This window comes from Leptonychotes weddellii, chromosome 2 (genome assembly GCF_054177405.1).
Source record: "Leptonychotes weddellii isolate Sample4059 chromosome 2, ASM5417740v2, whole genome shotgun sequence".
NCBI lineage: Eukaryota > Metazoa > Chordata > Mammalia > Carnivora > Phocidae > Leptonychotes > Leptonychotes weddellii.
In genome coordinates this window covers 120,053,507-120,076,560 of record NC_138370.1, presented here as the reverse complement: position 1 = coordinate 120,076,560, position 23,054 = coordinate 120,053,507, and the positions used below count along the sequence as shown (strand labels likewise).

General features: G+C 41.0%; 1 protein-coding gene across 1 annotated transcript in view; it reads left to right on the top strand.

Annotated features, from left to right (window-relative positions):
- Positions 1–8,493: 8,493 nt before the first annotated feature.
- FGF5 (fibroblast growth factor 5) overlaps positions 8,494–23,054 on the top strand; it is a 19,809-nt gene continuing 5,248 nt past the window's right edge. Inside the window, exons 1-2 of the mRNA XM_081813075.1 lie at positions 8,494–9,513; positions 16,989–17,092. Of these exons, the coding sequence (XP_081669201.1) occupies positions 9,153–9,513; positions 16,989–17,092 (465 nt within the window). The 5' untranslated portion in view covers positions 8,494–9,152. The remainder of the gene's footprint in view (positions 9,514–16,988; positions 17,093–23,054) is intronic.

Here is a 23,054-nt window from a genome sequence, read left to right as displayed (position 1 = left end):
TGCTCCTTCTTTCTGCCCACAATTGCAAAGGTTCCCAAGACTCCGGATCACAGCCCCTATGTTAGTACTTAGAGGCTCCACCGACAGGTGTTTCTCTGTATAACCAGACAACAGGTGTTTGCCTGGTGCCGCGTGCCAAAAGCCAAGGAGCCAGGGTAGAAAACAAAGTCCATTTGTGAAAATGATTACTGTAATTAAGAGCTATGTTGATGCAAACGATGAAAATGCATACACATTCACCCTCACACTCTCCAGAGTCCTCCATCCCCTTGATAGAGGAAATCACAGACTACGCATTACAATGTACTTTAAAAAACTTTTTAAGCTTCCCTTATTTCTTCTCTGATGCTTTTGCTTCCTTTAAAAATTTGTCATTGAAGTATAGTTGACAAACAATATTAAATTAGTTTCAGGTGTACTACATAGTGGTTCAACACTTATATACATTCTGAAATGCACACCACAATAAATGTATTACAATATTATTAACCATATTCCCTAGGCTGTATTTTTCATCGCTGTACCTTATTTTATAATTGGAAATTTGTATCTCTTAATCCCCCTCACCCATTTTGCCCACCCCCACCTCTCTCCTCTTTCACAACCATGAATTTGTTCTCCATATTTATGAGTCTATTTCTCTCTTTGTTGTTATTTGTTTATTTATTTGTTTGTTTGTTTGAAAGCATAAAACTCCTCAAAGAAAACATAGGCAGTAAGTAATCTCTTGGACATCAACCTTGGCAATATTTTTCTGGATCTATCTCCTCGGACACAGGAAACGAGAGTAAAAATAAACAATTGGGACTACATTGAAATAAAAAGCTTTTGTACAGTGAAGGAAACCAGCAACAAAACAAAAACACAACCTACTCAATGGGAGAAAATATTTGCAAATGATATATCTGAAGCCAATAAGAATGTTTCAAGATAAGAAACAACAAGTGTTGGCAAGGATGTGGAGAAAAGGAACCCCCAAGCACTGTTGGTAGGAATGCAAACTGGTGCAGTCACTATGGAAAACAGTATGGAGGTTCCATAATAAACTAAAAATAAAAATACCATACAATGTAGTAATTCCACTTCTGGGTATTTATCCAAATAAATGAAGAAAATAAAACACAATCAGGAAAGATATACGCACTCCTATATTTATTACAGTGTTATCTACAACAGCCAAGATATGGAAGCAACCTAAAAGTGTCCACTGATCAATGAATGGATAAAGAAAATGTGGAATAGGGGCGCCTGGGTGGCTCAGTCGGTTGATCTTGGTTTCAGCTCAGGTCCTGATCTCAGGGTGGTGGGATAGAGCCTGAGTCAGGCTCCGTGCTTGGCTTGGAGTCTGCTTCTCCCTCTCCCTCTGCTTCTCTCCCTGCTTATGATCTCTCTCTCTCTCTTTCCACAATAGATAAATAAATAAAATCTTAAAAAAAAGAAAAGAAAAGATGGTATATATACTCAGTGGAATATTACTCAGCCACAAAAAAGAATGAAATCTTGCCATTCACAACAACATGGATGAACCTGGAGGTTATTATGCTAAACGAAATAAACCAGACAGAAAAAGATAAATACCACAAGATTTCACCTATATGTGGAATCTAAAAAAAAAAAAAAAACACACAAAACAAATGAACATACAATGTACTTTTAAATCCTAACGTTCTTATCTCTTTTGGTGATAAATGGAGATGATTGGTAAGCCATCTTTTGAAACCATTCCTGGTAAGGATCCTCATTTAGGATTCACATTATTGTGTATTTGGGGGATTACAAGGCAGTGTATGCTGGAAGGAGGCTGCCTTTGAGGAACTTATGATTGATTGGAGACCATTTCTATCCATAAGAAAAGTGAAACAGCTAAGCAATAATTAAATCACAATACATTTCGTCATGGCCTTCATCACAGCACTGAGTTCCACTGTGTGCCCCTCTGGGTTCCAGGAAGAAACTGCTTCATCTACAACCAAGAAAAGTCTTGATAATAATACAGTGTATGTTCCTTAACCCCTGACTTAAGGATCATGTAGGAGCTTCAAAGATAGAGCAAATAGCAGAGTAGCTTGCATAAATTCTTCTTTTAAAAAAATCTGTAAAGGGGCGTCTGAGTGGCTCAGTCGGTTAAGTATCTGCCTTCAGCTCGGGTCAGGATCCCAGGGTCCTGGGATAAGGCCCAGCATCGGGCTCCCTACTCAGTGGGAGCCTGCTTCTCCCTCTGTCTCTGCCTGCCTCTCCCCCTGCTTGGTGCTCACGCTCTCTCTCTCTTTGTCCAATAAATAAATAAAATCTTAAAAAAATAAATAATAAAAAATAAAATAAAAATATCTGTGAATATGAATTCGTCATTTTTTTTTTCAGGAGCTAAAGATCCTGTCACTGCTCTGATCTGGTATGGGCCAATGGCAAAGACATAGATAGACTGGAAGAAGTCATGGAATTCATCAACATGATTTTTATACTATATATATACAATCACAATATTCAAAATAAATTACATGTGTTAGGTCCTTCTGCTTCATTTTATACAAATCCCATTTGTATACGTTTACATGGGAGCTGAGGGGGTAGTCATGTGGGTAGTTCAATTTTATCTGTCATATACTGTAATTATTGAGTGCTTTTATACTGTGATTACCAAAAGAATGGTCCAGGATTTTTGAGCTAGCAGTTTTGCAATGTGAAAAAAAACAAAGAGGAAGAAACAAAAAAGACTGTTCACAAATAATTCTCCTAGAGGTCACAGGAATGGGATACATTTTTTTGCAATTTTTTTGTCATTGTCTTTGCTTTTTTTTTTTTTTTTACAAAGAGACCCATGTACCTTTAATTCAGATTGTTCCAATGGTAATATCTTGCAACTTCACAAAAAAAAAAAATCAGCTGGGGATATTTATGTGGGTCTATTTCTGGGTTCTCTATTATCTTCCATTAATCTGTGCATCTATCCCTTCACCAATACCACACAGTCTTGCTTGTTATAGCTATGTAGTAAATCTTCAAATTGGGCTGACTGATTTCTCCTACTTTTATCTTGTTTTTCTTTTTTCTTTTTATTTATATTTATTTATTTGCTTTGGGTTTTTTTTTTTTAAAGATTTTTATTTATTTATTTATTTATTTGAGAGAGAGAGAGAGAAAGAGAGTAGGAGCACGGGGAGGGGTAGAGGGAGAAGCAGACTCCCCACTGAGAAGACCCCGGGATCATGACCTGAGCCAAAGGCAGGCACTTAACCCACTGAGCCACCCAGGTGCCCCTTGCTTTGTCTTTTTAAAACAGCTTTTGGTTAAGCTGAAATCACTTTTTGGACTTCTCAGAAAATTCCAGATTTTAGAAAAAGTACGCAAGGAGTATTTCTCTAGAATATGATACTCACACTTTTCTTGGAAAAAATTGAAAAAAAGCACAACATCCACTTGCTATTGTTGAAGATATCTTGACAGTTTTGTGTACTTCCCTGCCAACAGCTGCATCTCCAATTTTGGTCCCCCTATCCCTTTAACACTGAAAAAAAATAAGCATCTTATTATTGGAGAAAAAAACTTAGTCTGTGTGGACTGGCTTTCAGACTTAGTCTGAGAAATCAGTTTTGATCAAATTACTTTCTGAACAAATGGCCTTTGACTGGGTTGGTGAATGGATAGCCCATGCAGCCCGGGTTTCAGCAGCTTCCTATCTGTTTATCACTGGTGCTAGGCTTGTTCTCACTTCTATTCTCTTCCCTCCTGTCTCATTTGGCATAAGAAGGATGTCCTAGAAGAGGACACTGTGCCTTCTTTCTCTCTATCCCCCGCCCTCATTTTTCTTGAATGAGTGCCCATTTGCTTATGGCCTGTCTCTCTGGATACAAACCAAACATCCAGAATGCTAGAGCTATTCCAATAGCCGTAATTCTAATTCAACCTTTTTTTCCTCTCACAGACGAGAAAAGTCTCTGATTCCCCTACTCTTCTTACCACTAGATACACTTGGTATGGGGAATTAAGACTGGAAGTACCTACATCTTTCCACATATGCTCAGAATGAGCTCTCTCAACATTATTAGATACTGAATGTGCCAGGCACAAAACCTGTTACAAAAGGCAGAATGGTCAGGCGCCTGGGTGGCTCAGTCGGTTAAGCGTCTGCCTTCTGCTCAGGTCATGATCCCAGGGCCCTGGGATGGAGCCCTGCATCCATCCCTGCATCAGGCTCCCTACTCAGCAGAGAGTGTGCTTCTCCTCTCCCTCTGCCCCACCCCCTACTTGTGCTCTCTCTCACATAAATATATAAAATATATATATATATTTTTTAAAGGACAGAATAGGCTCTGTTTGGGGAAGGGATGTGACATGATCTTTAAAAACATACATATTTGTTTGTACTCACGTATAACAAGCACTAGGAACCACATCCTTCATCTTCTATGACTAGCCATAGACAGGAGAAGGGGCTTCTAGCACTTGAAGAGCAGTGACGTCCCTGGAATTGGATATTGCACGCTAAGGTGCCTGGGGGCCTGTAGTGCCGTGGGACTCAGTGCCTGGATTTATCAGAAGCTAAAACCAAAACAGACACTAGGTTAGTTGGAAAGCACCCGAATTGAACTTTATAGTTGAGCTTTAGTTGAGCTTTGAGTTACTTTTTAAAGAAAAGATAACTCATTTCATTGAGTCAGTTCAGGTCACAAAAGACTCACTTCTACTAGCAAAAGTTGCTTTGCTTTCTGACTCCACATGAAATAAAGAAGACCAGCTGCCTGTGGCCGTTTCAGAACAACTGCCTCCTCAGAGAGAAGTCATGGCTGCCAGAGACCGAGGAAGGGCGCTCACATCAGGACCTGTGGAATTTCTGATCACACCATTGCCACCCCGCTTGTGCACTCTTTGTTTCCTTCTCACAGTCACCCCCCACCCTGCTCAGCCTGCTCAGCCCTCCTTCAGCCACAGGCTATTTGTTATATAGTTGCTGCCAACTTGGCTGGTGAGGAGCCAGGCCTGGAGGAAATAGAGGGTCCTGGCGAGAACATGCACTGAAGGCCCCAACAGGGTCAACTCCTGACTCCTCCCACAATACAACTGTGCCCCCATTACAAACTGCAGGAAAGGAGACATCAATGCCAGGTCATCAGGGACCTGGTGAGCAAAAAAGTGGTCCTGCCATCTGGATACAGCCTCCCTGTGTGTGGAAGGGTGGCAGGAATGGAAAGGGAGGGCCACAGGGTCCTTTAGGGCCAGGTTCAAGCAACTCAGTCAGGAAAACATTCTGAAAACCTCTGGACTCTTGTGTGCTTGGATCAGACAAAGAAAACCCATCCTTGCCGTCCAGTGTAAGAAGCCTCAGACCAGGCAAACCTGAGAGAGTGTGGTCCCGCCAGGAACAGAGATTTGGCACCACTGAGGCTCTCTGAACAAAAGCCTGGGCAAGATCTGCTGGTTCAGTAGCAGCCAGGGTTCCAGGTTGGAGAGCCTCCCCGGACTCTGGCTTGCCCTGCCCAGGGTTGCTCAGCCTATCCCGCTATTTACCTCCTGTCCTTCCCTCCGTCCCAGCACCATACTCCCAGCATGATGGATGGACCAGACACTGGCCTTACCTCTGGAGCGCTGGCCTCTGGAAACTCTGGCCTCTGTTTACAACCAGAGGAAGGTTGTAAATAATGAACCTCTCCCTCCGGTGAAGGGAAGTTTGGGGATTGACTTTTTTTTGCCCTGACTTCTTTCTCCTTAGGCTTTTGGGTGCCAGCCTGAGGAGACAGGTTATGAGTCCTGTCGCTAGCGACTGGCTCATAGCTATAGCTCCAGAACACGTAAGAGATATTCACCATCTGGTTTCCCAGACAGAACTAGAAAAGGTCTAGAAAGAAAGCTCGGGTGCTGGAGCTAGAAGAGGTGAGCCTGAGGAGGTGGGACCATGGAGAGTGAGGCCGAGCGGCAGGTAAACTCGAAGAGGGTGGGGGACCGAGCTGACGCACGCGCACTTGGAACCTGGCACCTAGGTGACTGGTGGGACCCACTAACCTGTGGATTCGTTTTTCGGTTCCATGTCGGGTGGCGGGTGGCAAGGGGTGGAAATTAGTCTCCGAGGACTGTTTGCTTTACCTCTGCAGGTAGCCAGTGGCATGCACCTTCTCCTGGTCCTCGTGTCCAGGGCTGGGAGAGTATGGGAATTAAGAACAGCACCGCCCGGAGGAGACCTTGACCCCCCGCTGCGGCTTGCGGGTGGGCGGCGGGGACGTCTCCAGCCGGGGGTGGGTGGGGGACATGGGGGGGGGTGGCTTTCGATGATTTCTTTGAGTGAAGTTTAGGGGCGTATATAGCCTGGGTTAGCCGAGAAGGTGAAATGAGAATTTTTCCGACTGCACAGTTGCGGTGAGCAGAGGTTCAGCGGGACCCGCTGCGCAGTGAGTTAGGCAGGGCGCGGGTCAGGGCGGGCAGCCAGGGAGCGCAGGGCAACCGTTCCAGCCTCTGCTAAGCTGCGGTGGGAGCAGGCTGGCAGGCTTCGCGCGCGAAACACGTGCACGGTCTTCTTTCACTGTTCAGCTTCTGCAGGGTTGTTTTTTTTAATAACCAAATACACGTTTAACTCTCTTGTTATAGATTTTAAAAGTTTAGTGGGCTCCACCCTACTTCCTTGCGCACACCACGAGGATTCTGTTCTAAGCACACAGTACTCCCCCCCTCCCCGCCCCCCGCCCCAGTATCTGAGTTGAAAAGGAACCTGGGGTCCGGTTTGCCAAATTCAATCCCTGCCCACAAGAGCTGGTCACTTCTCTTGTCTTAGTGAATACTCGGCTCTTCCTAAAGTCTTCCCCTCGGATCCCAGAGGAAGCCTAAGTGCACCTAGACAGCCTTCAGGTCGAGGTGGACTAAAACCCAGGCAGATGTCTTGGCCTTCCTAGGTCATCTCTAGACAAAAGTTTGGTCCTCTCTGGACTCTTGCAGCTGAAGAGAGGGATACAAAAAAACGGCTGTTTCAGTGGGGGTGTGACTTGAGAAGCTGAAAGAAGGGAAAAAGACAAGAGGCCAAATCTCCGCTTCCAGAAGCTCAGCCAAGTGGTCTGTGGCTTCCCAAGTTTGGGGAAGAGGCTGATAGTGAGTCTGGGGCAGGAGCCACTCCTGCTCCTTCAGCAGACTCCTAGGGAAGAGGAAGAGGAGAAACTGGATTTGTTTGGAAAATCTGTGCCCCATGAGGCATGGGATAGACCGTGTGACACGAAAGGGGACTTACTGATGGCATCCAGTGGCACCTACCTATGGGCCTTTAACTCTGACAGCTTTGTCACCGAACCAAGGGCATCACCTGCAGAAGGCACAGTGCCTAGGTTAGCATCCCACAATCATTCACTCAGGAAAGAGACAACTTCAGTCAGGGACACTGTTCTGAGGGACTGCTGTCTGTTCTCAATGTCCACTTTCAGGATTGCCTTGTAAGGGTCTGCCTGCCCACACTAGTTAAAGCCAGAAGTACAGAGCCTGAGGCTAGAACAGTGTAAAGAGAAGGGGTGTTCAGTCCAGGATAGCATCTTACGTAGTGTATCAGGGGCATGTGTCCAAGCTCTGCACATCCATGTGTGATATGACCTCTCTCCCCCACAGTGGCTTCACTGAACTGTACAGGTGACTTTCTGTTTTATAGCTGCCTTGATGTTAAGTATTGTAGTCATGGAATATTTCCAATCCTGAAAAATCGATATGCATTTTATAAGCTTTTCATTATTGAGACAGGAACTCTTAAATGGGTATTCAGTAATGGATAAAGCTGTATCTTAACATCAACCTTGGCTTCTGTCAATTGACCTTATGGGTCAAAATTACAGCCTTTTCATTAAAATGACCAAATGAGTAATGTATCAGAGTGTAGTTTAAAGCTCCAAATATGTTTTCAGACAGAAATATTACAAGAATGCAAGTCAGGTATATTTCTCAGATAAATGACAGTAGGAGCATTGCATACACGGGAATTCTCGGTTCTCAGGTTTCCTGAAACCCAGCGCGCGCATCATTAATCATTCATTGGGGTCGGTCCTTCAGTCAACTGCAGCTCTGAGTAAGCCGAAGCGAGCCCTTAGCTAATCCTTCCTGCCAAGAGGATCCTGGGGTGAGAGAGGACAACTGGACAGTCAGCCACATGTGCTGGTGCCCAGACTTGCCCCTCATGCCCCGCTCCGAGCGCGGTGTGCGTGTGCGCTCACCCTCCCGGACACAGACCGAAAGCTTCCCGTAAGGAAAAACAAATTCGGCATAATGTTTAGCGCAACCCAGAGTTTCCAATAGGAAAGTGGCTCGAATCGTGGCCTAATGGCTCAAAGTGGCTCTCTAAATGCCGAATAAACCCACTCCTTAGCTGTTTAATAAATCAGAGACAACAACAAACAACAACAGCCTTCTCCTCCTGCCGCGCCACACCAAAGGCTTCCCAAGTTGGACTGCGAATCCTGGTTTGGTTCCCGGCTGCAAGCACTTTGAAGCGCTGGGAATCTCTCAGCCGGACTTCGTTCCCGAGGGATTCCCGGGGCTGGGGTTGTGCTTGCGGGGTCTGCTGGGCGAGGGGAAGGGACCCGGGAAATTGGGTCCTGGGTGGGCAAGAGTGCGTTGCTGGGACGCAGGCGTGCAGCGGAGGTTGGCGAGGACGCGAACTCACTTCCACGTTTAGACCCCCCATCTCGATTGCTGCCCCTGGAGGACTCAAACGCTCGCGCCGAGCTCAATTCCGCGCAGCGTTAGCTCTAGTGGGAGGGTAGCCGGCTGTGTGGCGCGTGAGAACTGCTGGGGTGCGTGGCCCTGGTCTGCGCGTGCCCAGCGTCGGGGTGCAGCGCCTCTCCTCCCGGCTTCTCCTCCCACTCACTCTCTCCCATCTCCTCCCTCCTCCACACCCCCCGCCCCCGGGACCGCGAGGCTCCCTCCCCGCACCGGCCAGAGAGTACACAAAGCGGCGGGTGAGGGGAAGCTTTGCAGGCGTGCACCAAGCAGTGAGATCACTGGCGTTATAAATATCCCAGCACCCGCGCCGAGATCCGCTCGAGTGGCCTCTCTCTCTCCCTCCCTCTCTTCCCCGAGGCTATGTCCACCCGGTGCGGCGAGGGGGGCAGCGCCAGAGGCACGCAGCCGCGCGGGGGCTACGGAGCCCAGAACCAGCCCTACAAGATGCACTTAGAAACCCCGCGGCTGGAAGAATGAGCTTGTCCTTCCTCCTCCTCCTCTTCCTCAGCCACCTAATCCTCAGCGCCTGGGCTCAAGGGGAGAAGCACCTCGCCCCCAAAGGGCAACCCGGACCCGCTGCCGCCGGTCGGAACCCGGGGGGCGCCAGCAGCAGCCGGAGCAGCAGTGGCACGACGTCTTCCTCTTCTTCCTCCGTCTCCTCCTCCCCCGGGGCTTCTCTGGGCAACCAAGGAAGCGGCTTGGAGCAGAGCAGTTTCCAGTGGAGCCCCTCGGGGCGCCGGACCGGCAGCCTCTACTGCAGAGTGGGCATCGGTTTCCATCTGCAGATCTACCCGGATGGCAAAGTCAATGGCTCCCATGAAGCCAATATGTTAAGTAAGTTGCTCGCTCTCCTGGCCAAGCGCGTCCTAAGCGGGCAGTGGGAGATTCGGGAAGGACAGCGGTTATTCCCTGGCCCACGGGAGCACCTTCTGGAACCCTGGCCGCTGGGACCCAGCTGGCCCTCGAAACGGCCGGGCGGGTTGGGTGGAGATGGGTCTATATGGCACGCACACGCGCACCCCTCTCGCGGGTATGAGGAATGGCGATTCCTGAGGTGTAGGCTACCAGAGGCTGGTGCACAAGACAGGTAGACCTTGTTTCCAGTTTGCCGGGGTCCCAAAGAGGAGCCTCCAGCCTGTGCCTGGAGAAAAAACAAAAATCTTCTTTCTGCTCGTTTGGTTCCTGTTTACCTCCTGCTTCTGTTTCCCAGGCTAGCATTTTTCAAGAGGTATCAAAGTGCATCCCTATTCCTTGCCCATAAGTGAACAGTTATTTTAGAAGAATCAAATCTCACATGCCGCCCCTCCAACTGCCACCATAAACCCCAGAGTAATATATATTATACATTTATGTATCCGTGTTTGTGTCTATTGTATATACATATTTGCACATTATATGCATTAGAATATCTACGTATATTCTAGGGGAGACCAGACATCCCCTCCTTGGAAGAAGACAGTGATCTGGAAAACTGGACACGTTTAGAGAAAGATAGGTGATGGACATTTGAATGATTAATTTCAGAGTTGGGTTTGCAACTTTTAGTATGTTGAGACCATGACAGCACCTTGTTAGGAAGTGGCCAGCCTTTGGTCCCCAAGGACAATTAAGGAAAAGTTCTTTATTTTGGAAGAAACTCAGAGGACGTTCAATTCCTTACGGGTGCACATCGTGTAAGTTTTTTTAAAGCAAAGTTTTACATTTTCTTTCTGAGTTTTCTCTTTAGCTCTCTCTTCTTCCACTCTTCCCATCGCCTCTTTTCCTTCCACCCCCATCTGCGTTTCCAGACCATCACTAGCGCTCCTCTGATTCCTCTCACTGCCTCTAGGTAGCTGAGGGGAGAGAGGATTTGGGGGTGTGTGCGGAACTGGGGCGATCTCTTTGAGGCTCTTCCTCGGTAGGGCCAGATCGTTCATCCAGCAGGGGTTAATCCAAAAGACAGACCCACAGCCGGGCCTGTGAGGTATTCAGGAAGAGCGGGAACGTGGCCAGGAGATTGCGCTGCGGACGGTCACCTGGCTGTCGAGTGTCAGCCTGGTAGCTCCCAGGTGTACTTAACTTGCTTCGTTTCAAACCAACAACCCCACGGGCCACTGAGCTTCTTACTTACCCAAGCTCCGGAGGGGCGCGGGCGCCACAGCGGGGCTGGCAATCTGGCAGCCGCCTCCCAAGCAGGGTTGGAGGTGCGCACGTCGGTGGGGTGGCCGGCTGGCGACGCTCCTCCCGGGGGTTTCAGGAGGCGGGCTGTGGAAGACCTGGCGGTTCGCGCGGGAAGAGGAGCGGGTCCATGCCCGCCCGTGCCCCAGACTCGTCTTGCGACCTGTGCCGCTCCGGCTGGCCGTGTTACACGCGTTTAGGTGGTCTGGAGCCCTGAACCGGAGAGAGGGCTCTTCGAGTATGCCCTTGCGAGCCCCGGGGCCTCCCACGCGCTCCATGCAGGAGCCTGTTTCTAGGTTTTAAGGTTCATTTCGCCCTCATCAAACAACTCACCGTCTTTGGTGAGAAAGGGCAAGGTGTGTTAGGGTGAAGGGGAATTTTCTGAGATTTCAGGGACAGCGAGAGTCACATTTACTTCAGTATTGCCATTGGTCCTTCTCATTTCCCCCCACCCAATTCTTTACTCCATCAGATACCAGACAGAGCTCATTCCGCACTTCTAGTGATCTTTCCACCTCTTTTACAGGAAAACTTTTTCTGTTCTGTTCTTGTAGTTTATCCAGGAAATCAGCACCAACACAAGATAACTTCTGTGTTCCCAAGGGAGGACCCAAAGTTAACATGCAACAGGCTGCTGGTTGGATCTCGGGGGGGGGGGGGGGGGAGGTTTGGGTGTACTAGGGATCTCTGAAATACCAGACTCATTCCCTATATATCCACCCTCTTCTCTTGGAAAAGACAAAGATTTTTGCTGCTTAGGCCTTGCCAGAGGGGAAGTTCTAGAAAAGCATACATAGGAAGGAAAATGAGAACAGATCAACAAAGAATACATTCACCAATTGACCAATTGACCAATATCTGCTATTTCCAAGGTACAGTTTATTTTAAAATCGACTTTGAAAGATACCTAAAAAAGAACAGGGATGTTTACTAAACAGTGCCTAAGTAGCCTAAATAAAACTTCCTTGATTTAACACTTTTCCCAATTCATTCCAGTATAGAATAGCCTTTCAGAGTTTAGTCTGTATCTTTCATATGGCTTGCCTTCATTCACTCATTCACTCATTCATTCATTCATTCATTCATTCATGCACCCATAATAGGCTACGGACATCATCAAGATTGATATTTTGATTACTTTTGGGAGTTGGGGGAATTTTAGTTTGTTTTTGCCTTCCATAGATTTTTCTCACAGAGGAAACCGTAACTTAAATGCTTAAATCATGGTGATGTTCTTCTTTGTGATGTCTGGAGTGTCCAATACTACTAACTATGATTTTGCCACCACTGCTGGATGAAGAATTTATGAAATATGTCATGTTTAGTGGGAAAGCATGTAATTTAAAAATTTAATTTAAGGTAAGCCTCTGCCCTAAAGAGCTGTGAAAGAGAAACAGAAGCCTGCTAATTGTTGGGTGGTCATATACCTCTTTGAAAGCAGCACTTGACGGTTTCCTGACACGTATGTAAACTAAGGTGTTCGTCATGGGCTGTTGGTTAGAGTTCATAAGGAAACATTTGTTGTTTAAGTCTCACAAGAGACACTGAGAGCTGGGACCAAAGAGGACCATAGATGATACACCAGAATTTTACCTCATCATCTCATTTTACTGTCTGTAAGTTAGCAATGATAAAAAACTTACATTTCTTTGGTTACAGCATGCTACTTCAGAAAAGAGCCAAAACTTTGCCATCAAACTCCCTTCTAGCAGGTTCTTTTAAGCTCAGTAATTTTCTGTAATGTTTGTCAGAAGAGATGCATATATATAAATATATATCTCACAACTATCATTTGACATTAACATTTCTGCAAACTGAATATTTTCTAGTTTTACCATCCGGAGTGTACTCTGGCCATAGATTTTTGAAACACAATTTACTTAAAGCATACCACTTAATATGTTCTTAGCTTCTTTTATACAGTAGATATCCCAAGTTTGGAGACAGAAAAAAAAAAGCTCATTGCAGATACACTCTTATTATGAAGAAATACTAGGAAAGGGTGAAGAAAGATGGGCAAGAAAACCCAGATGATATAATCTAACTATTGAATAGAAAAAGAAGTTTTGCTTTAATGTATATGCTTTCAAGTTTAGCTTCAATGCTTCTGTTGACTTATGTCGGACCATTGAAGAATAGGCAGTCAAGTAATTAATCAATTCAGGGAGCAAAAGTTGAAGGATGTGGCTGCACAAAGCCAAAGTGTTCACATAAAATATGAAAATTCCAATCATATATTCTGACTAAACAGAACCCTCAATTTTACTAATTTTTAAAAAATCTAAATTCACTGTCAATTTTCGTTTCATGTAGAGTCAACCTTTTAAATAGTCCCCCAAGCCTAGCTAAATCAGAATCTGTATCTACTGAATAGAAAAACTCAAATGGAAGATTTCTGTTACTAATTTAATCACTGAAAACTGCTAAACTGGGTATTTCAAGCCTCAGATTTGATAGTGATGTGGCATATCTGTTGCTGTGTGAACGCAAGTAGAGAAACTTCAGTTTTAAATTATTTTTCTTCGAGGATTTTCAGATGAGCTGTTGAAAGCTTCTGAATACATGGGATATCTGTGTCTATTATGTCATTCACTAAGAAAAGAGAAAAGGGAAAAGTCTACATGATTTTATCAACCATCATTAATAGAGTCCTGTTGTATTAAAAAATCTGGAGAGGACTAAGGTAAAAAAAATCTAGACATATATTCTCTTACTGAAATAAACTTACTTTGTAATGCATGCCTATGCTTGTAAGTGGGTGGATTAAACAATGTGTGTATAAATTCTTGCCTCCTTCAATCTAGATGTCAACCCCCAAATTCCACCAAGAGAAAATAGGTTTTTTTCTGTTAAGCACTGCTTTTTTCTTTTGATCCTCTTACATGTTAACACCCTAGGAAAGATAACACATTGTCACCAGCACTCTAATGGGAAATAATTACCCTGCCTGACTCCCCAAGCAGAAGTCCAAAATCACTGGAGAGTAAACGTGTATCCATACATGTGTGCACATGGGGTGTCCTGAAAAAGGGAAGAGAGGTAGTGAGAAGGTCAAAGAAAACAATCCAGTTTAGCAGACATTTCATTGACTATCTGAGCTGTGAGATACACTTGGCCTTCCACAATTTTGCTTAGGGATACCATCTTGGCATCCATAATGTGAATTGTAAATTCCCATAAAATTAATTATTCTTGACTCTAGTAGGAGTCAGGAAATAACTGAAATTGAGAAAAATTTAGTTTTAGAGAAATGTTTTCTGGGATTTATATATGTGTGATTTAATGCATGTGGGTTTAAAATATTATATAGAATTCTTTAGTGCATTGCTGAGATTTGGCATAGTAAAATCAATAATTGTGCGATCTCTTGGAGGTGAGGTCAGAGAGTTGAATTGTAGAATCTGCTCCAACATTCTAGTAAAAAAGACATTGTGAAATTACTGTTGAATTACGTTGGAAATTATGATCTTAATACTGTTCTCAATATTACATCATAATTACATTAAGATTTAGAAGATCATGCCAAAGTTGCCTATGTGAAAAAATAATTATTTCATCTGATCTCATCTTTATCTTTCCTGCATTCTTCATACTTTTAAATAGAATAATATATGTAATAAAAATACATTTTTAAGCTTTCAATTAAATAAAATTTTTTAAAAATTATAAAATCCATTCATTCCCAGGCAGTATATCATTTTTACATTGGAACTTGCAAGAAAAGAAACCAAGCAGTATATAATAAAATAATAACCCTTTACGTATATTATTTCATCTTCCCCATGTAATTTGTTATGATGCAAACTTTACATAGCATATATACACAGAATGTACATACAGTGTGTTAGGAAACAAGTGACTCAAAATGAGTTTTTCTCAAAATAGAATACGTTACTTGTCAGAAGCTATAGTTTACATAGGCAAAGCAGTGCTCCCATCAAACAAATATTTATAGAGACTTTGTCTTGACCTCTCAAATGTTAACCTGTAAACAGATATATTTAATAAGAATTTTATCTTTTGGGGCTACCCTGTATTTTTTTCACTAACACACAGGTTTGCATTTACAAAACCAAGTAATCTTCCAAAGAATGGAATAAAAACACCAACCATGTAGAACCATGAGTAAATTGGGGGAAAACACAACTAACTCTCCTTTTCTACCAGTCCATATTGTCCCTTTTGTTTCTCTCTTTCCACACATAGACAATTTCTCATGTTTCTGTGTCTCATTTTTTAACGCATTTACGCAGCATTCACAATTACTTCCCCATCTTCCAAATATCTAAAATCATTAATGCTGTTTTTAATATCATTCTGTAATTGCGATAGAAATATAACTTCGCATCATGTTCTAGTAATGCTTTATTAGTAAAATTATCACAGCATATTACATGGTGTATTTAACTTTACGAAGCATTCTGTGTGCTTTGTCACTCTTCGATAAAATGGTAATGCTTCTAAATCCTTGGGTGTGCATCACCGTCAAATAGTTTGTACAGCCAAATCTATTGAAAGGAGCATTTTGAAAACATTCTGAAGGAAATAACTTATGAGACAACAGTTTCTTTAGGAGTTTCTTCCTAAAAGCAAAAGTAGTTCCTTTCAAATAGTTTTTTGGGGTTTTTTGTTTTGTTTTCAAGAAACATCCACTAATGAAGTGGTAGTGGCAGTTTCCTGAAGATGTGTTTTATTTACTCTGGACTAAATATGCTTATAACAAAGACAATAGCTCTTCGGCTGCCCCTCCCCCCCCCCATGAACTTTCTGATCAAGTGTTTTTAAGAAATCAAGTTGAATAAGTAAGCAGCAGGATTTGCTACAATTATAGGTATTAATTCACATTGTGCAAAAAAGTGCTTAATATATTCATATATATATATGTATTTGTATATATCATAGATATGTGTATCCACAGTATTGCTTTTGGTAAATTGAATAATTTTACGTGTACTTCAAATCCTGCAGGGGGAGGTTACTATTTTTTAAATTTCTGGTGAATTTCTCTATTCAGCAGAATGCTGTTGAGATATCCTAATTAGTATGTATATTCAGAATAATATAGATTGAAAGGTTGAGATTTTCTTCCCTTCTCCCATCCTTTCTTCTTTCCTTCCTTTCTTTCTAGAATAGGTCCGTTTTTAGCTCTAGTGAACTATATTATTTTGTCCTCCCCCACCTATTTTTTGGCAATTTGATGTAGGCAATTAACAAAAAGCACTATGCTTTTCTCATGTTCATATAACATTATATATGAATTTATGATAAACAGGCAGGAATTCCAATTATATACAGACTATGAATTTCGTCTTCTTAAAATACTCTTAAGAACTGTGGTATGTGGTATTCTCTTGACACAGTTGATGTGGACTTTCAAATTATTACAGGAGACAGAGGGACATTGACTTGATAATGCTAACTATGAAATACTAAATATAAACAGTAATGTAATAAAATACCTCATTAAATGTTTTGCCAGAAAAGCCATTTAAAATGCAAGATGTCTCAAACCGTAATGCATTAAACACTCATTGAGCCAATAATCCCAAATTATTTATAATGCTTTCAACATCTTTTTATGTGTAGTCTTTAAATGAACTACTCACTGAATGATTGAATATGGTATATATTGATTTGTCCTTGTATAGTTATTATAATTTGAGAAGAGGGATTTATTTCATGTAAATAAGTAGAATTTATCTCTGGCTTTCCGTGGGTTATACTAGTCTTGGGCCAGACTTTATGAGATTTAATATTAAAAGCAGTGTATTATCTCTGATAGAAAACAGTGGATTAGAATTATTTTGAAAAACATTTAAAGAAATTCTTTTCGATACCTTTACAACTAGAGAAGATTCTATTGTTAAACATTGCTTACTAAAAGTGACTTATTTGTAAGAAAAAAAAGAATTACAAATGAACCAAAAGTAAATTTTCGAATCTTAAAATTTGTTATTTTAAGTGAACACTTGCATGCTAAGCTTTTCTTTTTTAACATAATGAATGTCATGAAAAATAAGGATGTTAAATACCGTTCTTTTTTTTTTTTAATCACAGCTATAAAGAATGAAAAGAATCTATGTAGAAATTTAATTCTTCACAATGATATGTAGAGGAGTCTGTGTTTTATTTTGGGATTTCTGTCATCCTAGGTATTTTGGAAATATTTGCTGTGTCTCAGGGGATTGTAGGAATACGAGGAGTTTTCAGCAACAAATTTTTAGCGATGTCAAAAAAAGGAAAACTCCATGCAAGTGTAAGTAGAACCACTTTATATTTGTTAAAGGTCTTATGGAGATTTTACATTTGTAGAATGGAATGAAGTGATTTTCCACATTGGTAGATGAAAAATTTGCTCAAAGGATGTAATTTTTTTTAATTATATGTACTTTTAACCAAGATGTCTTTGTAAGTAATCATTTTTATATTTCATTAACTTGAAAAGATAATATAGAATCCACAAAAAATTTTTAAGGATGAATGTATTTGAAAATAGCACTCTCAAAGTGATCGCCATTATTTATTTCTTAAAATTGGCTCAACTGAGGGAAAATATTATGGAAATGATAATATTATATAACAGTTAAAATGTCCATGTTTATGGTGATTGTGTGTGCATATTTAGTAGATCAAGTTCTTATTCAATTTTACAAGATATTCATGATGTGAAAAATTAGGTCTAAGTAATATAACATATTTTCACATCAATAAGTATGGAGAGAAACCAATAATGAGAAGATTTTGATCTTCCTTAGAGAAATTTAATTTATCCATTTGAGGACTCTCATTTTGTATTTTTGTTGCATCAAAAACAATACTTCTTAAAATTACAAAGACTAATTTTGCACTCAAAAGTTTCTTCAAGCCACTTATATGTTTTATAATCAATTTACAAATTATAGATTTCTGTGTTTTTTCTGAAAATGCTCACTACTTGGGAAGCATTAAAACATTTTAAAGATAATAAAATATGTCTAGGTTGGTTTTTCTACTCACAGATTTGATTTACTTATATTAGTACATATGCACAGCACTTAAAAGTGATTTATGTTTTTTCTATAGTGTACTAAGATTTGTCACATTATATCATTTTTACAAAGCAATTATATAACGTTAGTCCTTTACTTCGTTTTCTCTTTAATTTTTACTAAATGAATTGGAGAAATACCACTTTTCTGGTTTTTGAAGTATATAGGAAATTTTAATTAAGAGTGTAATCAATTGAAGCTTACTATTTATGATTTTTAATTACAGTTCTTTAAAAAATTCATTGAGAGTTTCACTTGTTTCAATGTGTAAGAATTTCAACTTTCCTTTTTCTAGTGTTCAATTTTCCTTTTTCTAAAAGTGACTTGTTAATGCCTCTCGGAGGGGGTAGCAGAATTCAAGCTATCTCTACAGTTATTTGAGGATTAAATGAGATAATACATTTAAAACTTTTAAAACAGTATGTGGTACATTATAAGTGTTCAGTAAATGCTATCTATTATTATACAGTAATCTAAATATAATAGAAATCTCAGTGGATTAAGATAAATGAAAAACCTTTGCTAACCTCTTTAATCACCGATTGCAAGAATTATGAAAAGATTTACCTACTTCATCTTCTGAGGTGGTTATTGTAATCTAGCAAGCTATAATATAGTTCTCATAAAGTAATTGCTCTTTGATTATTTATTCTAAAGGGTAAAGTTCTGCATCTCTGTGCACAAGTAGGACGTGCCATTTTTTTTTATTTTATTTATTTATTTATTTATTCATGAAAGTCAGAGAGAGAGAGAGAGGCAGAGGCAGAGGGAGAGAAGCAGGCTCCCCGCCTAGCAGGGAGCCCGATGCGGGACTCAATCCCAGGACCCTGGGATCATGACCTGAGCCGAAGGCAGACGCTTAACCATCTGAGCCACCCAGGCGCCCCGGACTTGCCATTTTTATTTTATTTTATTTTATTATGTTACGTTAGTCACCATACAATACATCATTTGTTTTTGATGTGGTGATCCACAATTCATTGTTTTCATATAACACCCAGTGCTCCATGCAGTACGTGCCCTCCTTAATACCCATCACCAGGCTAACCAATCCCCCCACCCCCCTCCCATCTGAAACTCTCAGTTTGTTTCCCAGAGTCCATAGTCTCTCATGGACATGCCATTTAATCAAAAAAATAATATTTGATTTTTAAAAATCCACATGCAGAATAGAAGACAATGATCAAACACATCTGAACACAATAGCTTTTCCCCAGTCTACTTTAAGGTTGTAAAAAATTGAAACACTTTCAGAATCTAAGCATCATAATAAAGTGCAGTGCATGTAAAGAAACTTTCTCTTATTGGTTTGTTTTGGGTGAGCACCTTAACTTTTAAATTGTTCTGATTTGTGCTCTTGTACATGCAAAAAATAGACTAAACTTGGGCCAGCTTAAGGATAATTGCCACAGAACTCAAACTATTGCAAATGGATGCCAATTAGAAAGGTCATACCGAGAGGTGAGGATACATGATTCCCCTGTCAAATGCAAGTAACAAATTTCCAGAAATTTGACCCAAATGTCTAAGGATGGCTGGCTGAAATAATGCAGATAATGCAAAAACAGCATCTGTTATTCTTTCTCATCTTGGCAGGCTAAAGTTTTTTCATGGAATAATGACTTTTAAACAGTACAAAGCAAGTCTTGCTCTTGTCACTCACTGAAGCTCTTTGATATAAAAGTCATTCTAATGACTTTGAGCTGAATTGTAGATAAAAAATTAAGCCCTACGATTATGTGGATTCTTTTTAAAGCAATTGTCCAAGCTCACTTTCTCTTATCTGAGCTTTTATTAGCACTTTTTCTCTAGATGGAAACCTAATTAAATTATAAAGTGATTTATTTTTAAGGAAGTTGAATTTAGAAATAATATTAATCCTAGCAATTATCAGTTTTATGCCCAGATGGTTTCTTTCTTGTTTTTTTCTAGTTAAACACATTGAAAATTGTTCTTGTAACTTTAGATATAATTATTTGCTTTAGTTTTGATTTTCACAAAATTGCTTTGTCACTAAAAAGGCGAAAAAACCTTTATATTTTTAGGATTAAATGTGTAATTCATGAGCTGCTTTAAATTAATAACTGTGCAGAGACATTTAAAGAGTACTTTATAATCATTTTGCTATATATATGTGTGTGTATATGTATAAATCATGTTGTACATCTTAAACTTACACAATGTTATATGTCAATTATATCTCAACAAAACTGGTAAAAATTTTAAATTAATAGAGTACTTTCAGGATTTTATCTATAGAGTAAATATGAACCAAAAATGTATAGCATTCATATAATTCTGGAGAAAGTAATGCCCATACTGTATTGAGAAATATTCATGGATAATTGTAGATTTTCAACTTAGTTTTTACAGTAACAATTAGAATATTAAAAATTAGTTGCTAGGTACAGACGATGTATTTGCATAGTTCTTTAAAAACTCTTTTACTCACTTTATGTCATTACATGATTAGGTGAGGAAAGAGTCTTAGCAATGTTAAATCATTTCCTAGGTTAACACAGTTAGCAAGTGATTGAACCAGAACCATCCTTTTAAAATTCTCTTTCTCTGTAAATGCTATAATGCTTTGTAGGTAAAAGCTAGTTGAAAGAAGATGCTAGGTTTTGTTTGGAAGCAATTACATTGTTTTCACCTATTGTTTTATAGGAATTAATAATCACATAGTTTAATAGTATTTTCATATTACATGTTAAAGAATAAATATTGTGGTGCATCCTTACAATATTTTGCTTGTGCTGTGCACCCCCTTACCCAAGCTCTGTTTGGACTCTTTTTTTTCCCCATCTATTTCTGTGTCTCTAGTATTTGACTTTAAAGTCCAGAGAAGCAGAGGGGATGTGTTCGCCGCAGAGCTTATCACAGAGTTTTACACAGGTTGGTCATTCAATGTGATGATGTGTTGCATAGGGAATGCTTCTCAAGATGAACTTTCAAAGCAGAAGAGAGCTCTGTTTTGTTCACTGAAATTTTTCATTTAGAAAATGCTTGCTTCACTATCAGCAGACACAAAGATGGCAGACAAAAAAGAGCCGAGAATGGGTTACACTTAGGCAACATTTGTGCTGATGTTTTTCTCGTGCTAAGTTTGTTAATTCGGTAAGAGAAATTTTGTTTGAACTTCAGTCATCTCTGTGGGCACTTCTTCCTGCACTCATTCAACCTACATACTCGTCGCAACCTACATGCAGCTCTCCTTAAAATCTTTACTAGTATACTCCAAATATACAGTGCAGCCAGATTCCTACCATGCAGGTTTTTTCAGCATTCTTTACAAGGATGAAGGTGTCTGGTCTCCTTCTCAAGATGTGCTAAGAATCATTGAGAGTTGGAGTCGATGTCTGCCTCCCCAAGAGCCGTGAAGGTTAGTCAGAGCTTTCGCTGTGACCTCCACTCTCCTTCTCAACTCATTCCAGGCTGAGGTACTTGTGGAAATGAGCTCGCTTCTCTTTCTGTCTTTGTCTCTCTGCCTGTTTGTCTGTTCCTGTTCCTTCCTCACTCTGTTCTTGCTCTCTCCTCAGGTTTATTACCTCTATCGAAATCCCCATACAGAGCCATTCTAGATTTATCTGAGGTGGGTCCAGATGTAGGAGTGTGGTGGTTACCAACACAGTTAGATTGTGTCATTCTAGTTAAATTAAAGCTAGTCATTTTACCCAATCTTTCTCTCCGTGGTTTTATCAGGAGGAAAACTAAAGTACCAATCTATTGTGATAGTTGAGCAGTTTAAATGAGATAATACATATAAAAGACTTAAAATAGTGCCTGGAAAGTATTCAGCATTTAAAGATTTTTTAAAATTTATTTATTTGAGAGAGAGCATGAGTGCACAAGCAGTGGGGAGGAGGGAGAAGCAGACTCTACGCAGAGCAGGGAGCCCCATGCGGGACTCGATCCCAGGACCCTGGGATCATGACCTAAGCCAAAGGCAGACACTTAACCAACTGAGCCACCCAGGCGCCCAGTATTCAGCATTTAATTTAAAAAAGATCTTCTTTAATTTGCTCTGAGGCAGCTGTATGATGATCCTGTCTCCTCTCTCAGAAAAAGACTTTCTGCTTTGGGGGTCAGGCAGCTGTGACCCCTCAGATATTTAGACCAGCCCCCAATCCTATTTATCATTGACCTTTTTTTCTGTAGGTCCAAATTTTTTGTGTCCACAGTAGCCCCTTATCTCAAGAGTTTTGCTTTTTTCCAAAGAACCTAATTTGAAAGCAAAATTCTCAGGCTCAAGCTCTTAAGAGACAAGGATTTCTTACGATCATAATCTCATAATTCTTTTAGAGCCCTGTTGCATCTTGTTTTTTCCCTAAAGAAAACGGAAATCCTGGAAAAGATGGTTATCATGTTTTTTTCAGCCTTTTCATAAAGTATACATGATAGCGCATTGCCTATTGGGGGAAAAACATTTTAGCTTGTTTTAAAGGTCCAGAGAGAAGCATGTGGTAGAATTATTTTTGTTTCTCAGGGTTTTAGGGGATCATGTTTGGAAGGAAAGCTAATTGCAGAGTTTACGAAACAGGCATGGAATGTGTGCTTGATCAGCCCTAAGCAAGGACTAGAACATCTTCCTTTCCTGGTTTCGGAGGATGCCAGCTGGCTTGCCCAGGATGGGAGTCTGGACTGGACTTCCTGCGCTGGGGGCGGTGTGAGGAGGAGTCAGCAGCCCCAAAAGCTCGGCATGTTTACTGAAAGGGGAAATGGAGGCTTGGGCAATAGTTAGCATCATCATCAAAAAAAAAAAAGATAACCTATTAAGCACTCCACTCTCCCAGTCAAGACCATGAGCTCTATAAAGGCATTTCAATAGAAACTCCCCTTGCCCTCTAAGGGCTTTCAATTTACATAGTAAAACCAAATGTCCAGTAATTCAAGCTCAAAAATGGGCTCAGGGCTCTGCCTTTGCAGTAAATGCCAGTTTTCCCTTGATTTCACACTATGTGACTCTAGCTAGGGAGCCTCTTTTATTGAGGAAATCTGGGTGTGATGAATTGACTTGTAGCTTCAGAGATCCATTTCAGCCAAAAGCGAGAGATGGTGTTCTATTTCTGCAATGGTTTGGGGAATGGCATTGTTTTTCATCAGTATTTTAACATGGAGCAACTTTAAGACAGGTAGGACTAGACGGAAGTCTAGGAGATGCCCTTGGGTTTGTGTGGTGTTAAGGAGCTG